Source organism: Oncorhynchus kisutch, linkage group LG8 (assembly GCF_002021735.2).
Source record: "Oncorhynchus kisutch isolate 150728-3 linkage group LG8, Okis_V2, whole genome shotgun sequence".
In the NCBI taxonomy this organism is placed as follows: domain Eukaryota; kingdom Metazoa; phylum Chordata; class Actinopteri; order Salmoniformes; family Salmonidae; genus Oncorhynchus; species Oncorhynchus kisutch.
The window spans coordinates 66013798-66021760 of record NC_034181.2 but is presented as its reverse complement, the minus strand read 5'-3'; the positions used below and the strand labels follow the sequence as shown (position 1 = coordinate 66021760).

Sequence of the window (7963 nt, the reverse complement as noted above, 5' to 3'; positions counted from 1 at the left end):
GATGAAACCACTGTGCAGGGAGAATGTTATGAGAACATCAGACCACATGGGCTATTTTCAGTTGTAAGGGCCAGACAGAAAGAGGCCAAGTGACCATACCTGGAATAAGGTGCAAATAAAACAATTATAATAACACACAATCTGGACCTTCCACTTTCTGATGTGTACAGTAGTACAGGTACAGTAGCAGCATATAGAGGAATCTGGAAGAGACAGTCATTTCGTTTTTATTGCTTTTAATATTGCATTTTGAATTATACATGTGTGACTGTCACTAAAACAAATCGTTTTACCTTAATTCATCACTGCCAACAAAGGTTGTCACACTCAAATGATATTTGCATCTGCTAGTCCCAAACGACAAAGGACAGTCCAAGGGACAGTAATGTACGTTATTCACAACCAAACGGCTAGTTAGCTGTGCAAGTTTCCATGGAAATCTGGGACATTCACTCCCAAAACAAACACTGGTTCACGCCTCTTCGTGGCAATGTGTACACTGTGATTGGTTCTAAAGACAACGCGCTACGCAAAATCATTGCCCGATTGGCTAGTATCTCTGTTGGAAGTGGAACTGACAGGATGTGCAGGTGCAGAAGCGGGAGATGGGGGCTTCCAGGCGGGTAACCTTAGAATGTGGTGACAGCGGATAAAAACGGAACATAAGTTTACCATTGCATTTATAATGCAAAGTAGAAGGGAGACTTTCACTTGCTGAACGACATGAGGTTGATTAAATCTGTGCAAGGCGCCTCATAAAGCCACTTGGCATACCCGAAACCGAATGAAATGATAAGCAGCCGGAGTGCAACAGGTAGCTAGCTAACGTTACATATTATGAAGACAACACAACTAACTCTGTTGATGTTAGCTAGCCAGCTAACGGAATTAGCCAAATAATTATCTAGATATAAGCTAACGTTACCTATTTGGCTATCAACGTTAGGCGACCACGTAGTCTTTCAAGAAGTTGATACTGCCTGTGGGTTTATAGCCATATTCTGGAAAACACTTGTCACTGTTTGTCAGATTTGTAATGAAGGTTGTGCCTCAGATAGGTGCCTGCTGTTTGTGGGGTTAGCTAGTTCTAAATGTAATTTAAATGCATTAGCCTGCATTTTTAATTAATTAAACATGTTATACAAACGTGTGGCTAAACCTCCCTTATATTTTTTATATTTTCTATCTTTCTCAATGCTCTCGTTTTGCTTTCTCTCCATCTCGATCTGGAGTTGGTTCAATCTAATCCAGAATATGACTTGGTCAGAAGTGAGATAAGGAAGATTAGGGGTGGTGTTGTGTAAACATCAATATGAATTAAATGGACAGCACCACCTCTATCAAGATCATCCTCCAGGTCAAGGCTACTCTGCAGCAAGATATGATTTATTCTCATTTCTTTTTTCATTACTTATTTTCCTTTCCATAATGTCAGAAGATTTTGATGCAGCTCACTCACACATACCCACAAATAGAGTTGTTTTAAACCTCTGAGTTTTTTTCAGTTGTTCTTTGCCCCAAATCTCACCTGCTCCTTTGGTGCACAGTTTCTCTTTATCTGCCATTGTTATAACTTATTAGTTGTCGGAGTGAAATGTGTTTTATAGGCCGCTTCTCAAAGGGAGACTATGCTGCTATGCTCCCTAGATTAATTACTTCTGTTAGAGAGAATATAACAAGGCATTGTGGTCTGAAGCAAGGGACTCTGGGTAGGTTTTTTCTGCACATAATTAAAAATGATGAAGTGAAAAACAAGGGCTTTACGCACCTGAGGATTCAGGTATGTTATTAAAGCCATTTATTGTGTGGGCTGCTGCACTTCTGGACAGTCACAGTCCCTATGAGAGTAGCTGACGAGCATCAGTGGCCAGCTCAGACACCGATGCCCGCACTGAAATCTCATCACAGTTTTTTTTTCGGCGTCTCTCTACACATAGTACTGTAGGCAATGTCACAATTTTCAGTTTTAGTTAAAGGTTTGTCATTGTGAGACATGGTGTCCATGCATCAGTTGTGTTCATGGTAATATGTGTTTATTTGTGTTGATAGATTACCGGTCTGGCTTAGGGGATCATGGCTACTCCAGAGAGACTCAGCGGCCTGCTGAGATTCAGAAACTCCTTGTGGAATTCCGGACCCTTTACCACGAGCGCCTTCGACGCATTGACCAATCGGATGACAGCCGGGAGGAGGCTCTGCAGGTAAACTGGTAATGGCGGTGACACTCCTTGGATGTGCTGGGGCAAGTGTGTTATTTCCACTAATGAACTGATCTAGCAATGTGATGCATATGTATGAGAATAAACTAGAAAATGGTTAGGCCTACATTATGATGCAGACACTTAGTGACAGGCCTTTTATGGCGTCTGTGTCTGCTGGCCCTGCATGTGAAGTCTGAGGAGGGACAACAGACTGGGCCTGACAAGGGCAGGGAGGAAACTTGGTGTTTTAGAGACTTGTAATGCTATTAGCCTAGCGCATGGCTGCTAAAAGGTATAGTGCCATAATGAAAGTATGACAGGTTGATCAATGTTGTTAAGAGAATTACTGTCTTTACATCAAAAAGCTTTTTGGGTTATTTTTTTAACTATCCCATTAAGTGGCTTTTATTGAATATCTTTACATCTCGGGAAAATGTACCTTTTAGCCAGTGCCTTTTAGCCAGCTCATCAGTAAAAGTGGAATAAATTTCCCTACATGTGCATGCTCTTAGTCCTTGTAAGTCTATTACTAATTCATTTTTCTTCTCCTCAACATTTAAAGATGTGCTATTTTTCATATTCATCTCCACTAAAGAAGGATGAAAGCGATGAGGATGAGCCAATTCCGCTGCTCTCTCTCTCCCTCTGTGCATGTCATGTCAGTTGCTATGGGATGGGGTTGGCTGTGTGGCTGGGGGGGTGGCTGCACACCTTGAGGACTGGGCTTGATGACGGCTGATGAAAGTTTTAGTGAGCCAAGGCTGTCTCTTTGACTCTACTCACCAGAGGAAAGCTCCTTCTCTCAGAAGTATCCTCTCCAAGACAAAGCAATGGCAGAGTTTGGAAACAACACAGCCACTCATTTTAACTGCATTTATCCTCGGTTTGGGGAGATCCTGTTTGATTCACACGGCCTCTGACAGCCTCGGCTCTGGAAACACAAAACAAGCCTTTTAGAACTCTCTTGTCAAGGATTCAAAGAAGGACTAGTACAGTATATCAACATCTCTATTGCCTATCCTATAACAGTGTTGTTTTGAAAGCAGGGAGCTAAGAGTTTAATTAAATTACATAGCATACACTATCTAATTTACTTGATAATTACCATCAGAGGGGTATGTCAAACTCATTTAGGTATTTTCAAAATGAGCTCTCTCCAGTTCTGTAAGTTCAAAAATGTTTAACTTATTCTGTAGTACATACAGTGCATTGGGAAAGTATTCAGACCCCTTGACTTTTTCCACATTTTGTTACGTTACAGCCTTATTCAAAAAGGTATTTAATATTTTTTTTCCCCCTCATCAATCTACACACAATGCCCAATAATGACAAAGTGAAATCAGGTTTTTAGACATTTTTGCACATTTATTAAAATTAAAAAACACAAAAACGTATTTACGTAAGTATTCAGGCCCTTTGCTTTGAGTCTCGAAATTGAGCTCAGGTGCATCCTGTTTCCATTGATCATCCTTGAGATGCTTCTACAACTTGATTAGAGTCCACCTGACGTAAATTCAATTGATTGGACATGATTTGGAAAGGCACACACGTGTCTATACAAGGTCACCCAGTTGACAGTGTATGTCTGAGCAAAAACCAAGCCATTAGGTCAGAGGAATTGTCCGTAGAGCTCAGAGACAGTGTCGAGGCACAGATCTGGGGAAGGGTACCAACATATGTATCTAGCATTGAAGGTCCCCAAGAACACAGTGGTCTCCATCATTTTTAAATGGAAGAAGTTTGGAACCACCAAGACTTCCTAGAGCTGGCCGTCCAGTCAAGCCTTCCAGAAGGACAACCATCTCTGCAGCACTCCACCAATCAGGACTTTATGGTAGAGTGGCCAGACAGAAGCCACTCCTCAGTAAAACGCACATGACAGCCTGCTTGGAGTTTGCCACAAGGCACCTAAAGGACTTACAGACCATGAGAAACAAGATTCTCTGGTCTGATGAAACCAATATTGAACTCTTTGGCCTGAATGCCAAGCGTTACGTCTGGAGGAAACCTGGCACCATCCCTATGGTGAAGCATGGTGGTGGCAGCATCATGATGTGGCAGGGACTGGGAGACTAGTCAGGATCAAGGGAAAGATGAATGGAGCAAAGTACAGAGAGATCCTTGAAAACCTGTTCAGGACCTCAGACTGGGGCGAAGGTTCACCTTCCTTTGGACAATGACCCTACGGACACAGCCAAGACAACGCAGGAGTGGCTTCGGGAGAAGTCTCTGAATGTCCTTGTGTGGCCCAGCCAGAGCCCGGATTTGAACCCGATCGAACATCTCTGGAGAGACCTGAAAGTAGCTGTGCAGCGACACTCCCCATCCAACCTGACAGAGCTTGAGAGGATCTGCAGAGAAGAATGGGAGAAAATCCACAAATACAGGTGTGCCAAGCTTGTAGTGTCATACACAAGAAGACTCAAGGGTGTAATCGCTGCTAAAGTTGCTTCAGCAAAGTACTGAGTAAAGGGTCTGAGTACTTATGTGATATTTCCATAAATGTATATATATATAATCTAAAAACCTGTTTTTGCTCTGTCATTATGGGGTATTGTGTGTTGATTGATGAGGGGAAAAAAACAGTTTAATCAATTTTAGAATAAGGCTGTAACATTTCCAAAATGTGGAAATATTCACAGCCCTTGACTTCTTTCCAAATGCTCTGGAAGCCTAGAGTAGACCCAGACTGTACCCTGCTCTCTGCCTCAGTACCAGTATGTGTGTGGAGGTGTCTCTTGGACCTTATATCCCCTCCCAGTCCCTGGTCCCAGTGGGCCATTTATCTGGCTGTGTTGAGAAGCCCCAACAGCCCTGAGTGGACCCAGTTTAATGGCATTCTGCTGTTTACAAGTGACCGTTTTAGCCACCATTTAGGGAGTGTAAACAGTGGTCCACATTGTAAAAAAGATCCCCTCCTCCCCCTTTCCTACCACAAAGACCTCAGTCACCATGCTTTTATCGAGTAACATCTCTTAACCTGACAGAGACTGAAGAGTCGAGCTGCTCCCCAGTGCATTGTGGGTACACAAGCATGTTGGCGATATGAGGTTTCTCTTTGACCAATAGAAGGACAGCCCAGGCTTGATCAATTTATTCTAACACTCCAAACCTTACAGCTAATCCTAATCTGTTACCTACGGTGTTCCATCTGCAGGGAATAACAGAGAGGCGCTATGTGAGGTCTTTGGCTTTACTGGACATTGTGTGATGTGACTTCTTCCACATTTAAGAAAATAAACGATTTATTACTATGTCTCACAAGTGCAGTTATGATCCAGTGGTGTTGAGCGATGCCATCCATTCAATATCTTCTCAAGGAAGATGGGGGCTTGGAGAGGGAGTGTGTAAGTGAAATCCTTGAAAAGACTGCTTTAGCAAAGGCCGCACTCCCTGTCAATCCACAGGGATCCTGATGCTTCTAAAAATGAAATGTGTGTGTGTGTGCTCACTCCTTAGGAGACAGAGGAGATGTTGAGAGAAGGGTGTGATGAAGAACTGTCTGTTTGTGGTGGGCTGATGTGGCAGACGGCGTGCTTTGGGTGATACTTGATCTGATGTTAATGTGCTGCCGTGTGTGAGGGAGGGAGGGGAGTGTTTGACTGAGTGGAGAGAGGGAGAGAGGGGAGATGGGAAGATAATCCCGTCTGCTTGATGAGATTGAAGGCTGGGATTGATTGATCGCCTAATCATAGGAGGAAATGGGCCTGAAAATGAATGGGACACTGCCCTTGGCTTGCTGTGGAGCTGGTTGGCTGGGTTGCAGTGGATGTTAGCTGCAGCAAGACATGGCCTTAATGTGCAAGGGAGCTGATTTCATTTGTGTCTGATATACAGTTATACGATCCTGGCTAAATGATCAAATAAAAAAGGAAGAGGGGGAACATGGAAGGGGTGTAAATCAAGCCTTATTGCTGGAATATTACTTTTTCATGCCGTCTGAAATGGATGCTTTGAGAAAGGTGAAAGAATAAAAATCCAATATGAATTTGAATGTGGTGAGGCTGTGTGGTGGCCGAGATAGCCAGCCGCTGTCCTGGATGCAGCTGGGTGGCTGGCTATTTGTGTTATTGGATTATTATTTGTGTCATTATGAGGTTTGCATTATCTTCCTCATTTTGTAAAATTGCTCACAGCTGGGAAGCAGGATTATACACCTAAAATATATTCTCTCTTTCTCATTTTCTCCCCCTCTTTCTCCCCCCTCCTGCCCTACCTTCCCTCACACTCTCACCCTCCTCCCCCCTGCCAGACTCTCGTCTGCTCATTCTTTCAAACTGAGGGAAGAATTACTTAACAGAAAGGGGAACCTTTGATGTTGGCAGGACCCATGTTGGTACTCTCAAGGAACCTAATGCTGCTCCTCTCATCTATTAGTCACAGTAAGGACTCCCACATGCGTCTTTGGGGCTAGAGAATTAGCCTAGTGTTTGAAGGGGGAGGGCCTTTCCATGTACAGCCCTCAGTTCACTGGGTGGGTGCTGCCAGTGCCCATCACCACGGGCTGATTGAGCTGGTGGGCTGGGCTTTGCATCAGGGCAGCATCAAACCCACCTGTTTGTGTTCTGTTTAAGTGAGGTGGGGCACTTGTCACTTCCACTTCACCTCCATCTCCACTCCTATAAAAGAGGCTTTGAAAAGCAAATACCCTTCAGTCTGATGGAGCATTTATCTCCATTTCTACCTGACGGCCGACAGAGCCGTAATAATTCCTATGTGTCCATCCCGCACTAAATTATAATCTGGGTCCAAACTGTCTGGGCTGTTCTGCAGATAGTTGGCATGTTCCTGCATAAGAGTTAGTGTCAGAGCATCCATGTGTCTGGGCTGTGAAGATGCCATGCTAGATCAAAGGTGGCATATGACTAATAGTACCCCTGGTGTTAGCAGAGCTCTAATATGGGGGGGTTTGGATGTCATCTGATGGGTTTGGCCCGAACACCCCCTGCATGTCCTGCTTTATGATCAGAGGGGCTATCTGTCAGAGAGGGGATGGGGGCGGGACAGGAAAGGACACAACAGCAAGCGAGAAGAGTTGTCTCTGTCTCCCTCAAATAACTACCTGACTTTACCTACCTGACTTTACCTACCTGATGCCTACCACTTTCAAACTTTCTCCGACCATCACTGCTTCCTTTGCTGTATTCATACAAAGTGATGCTTGAGAATATGCTGTATTTTCTGAATGGATTTGTTGTAATCCCAACTGGTCACTCAGTCCTCCCTCCATAACACTGAGTGAAGGTGGGCAGCAGCAATCCATTTCAGTGTTGATATTCCAATAAACACCTAACAAATGTCATGTCTGCTGTGCCCCTCTTCTCTGTCTCCCTCTAGAGCAAGGTGGGCGTGCTACAGTCGTTTGTGCGGGACCTGAGTGAGCAGAATGAGGTTCTGATCCAGGCGCTGGAGGCTGAGGAGGCGGAGGGCCGGGCGGTGGAGGGGAGAACAGTCAGCTTACACAAAGAGCTGGAGGTGAGTGATCAATGGCATTGATCAGCTAGTCAATCCAGAAGTCTATATCCTTCTCTGTTTACACCCTCAGTGCGCTGCTGTGTTAAACTGAGCGTGCTCTAAGCAGCCACCCCAGGGACCCTCTAAAAGCCCGCCTCACACCCGCCATTGATTGACATGTCGATTAGCCTGGAAGCTGTTGACAGTGGGCTTGTTAGCCATCTTAAGCATTAATGATGATGGGGAGTGGTGGCTGCTAAGTTCAGGGTTACACTGACTATGGGGAAAGTCACATTCACATTCATAAC

General features: G+C 44.4%; 1 protein-coding gene across 5 annotated transcripts in view; it reads left to right on the top strand.

The window, feature by feature from the left end:
• Nucleotides 1-598: 598 nt before the first annotated feature.
• The window catches only part of pmfbp1 (polyamine modulated factor 1 binding protein 1), a 267939-nt gene continuing 260574 nt past the window's right edge, over nucleotides 599-7963 (top strand). For all 5 annotated transcript variants that reach the window (XM_031830907.1, XM_031830908.1, XM_031830909.1 and 2 more), the window contains exons 1-3: nucleotides 599-814; nucleotides 2050-2201; nucleotides 7539-7676. In XM_031830907.1, coding sequence (XP_031686767.1) covers nucleotides 790-814; nucleotides 2050-2201; nucleotides 7539-7676 — 315 coding nt within the window. In that variant the 5' untranslated portion in view covers nucleotides 599-789. The remainder of the gene's footprint in view (nucleotides 815-2049; nucleotides 2202-7538; nucleotides 7677-7963) is intronic.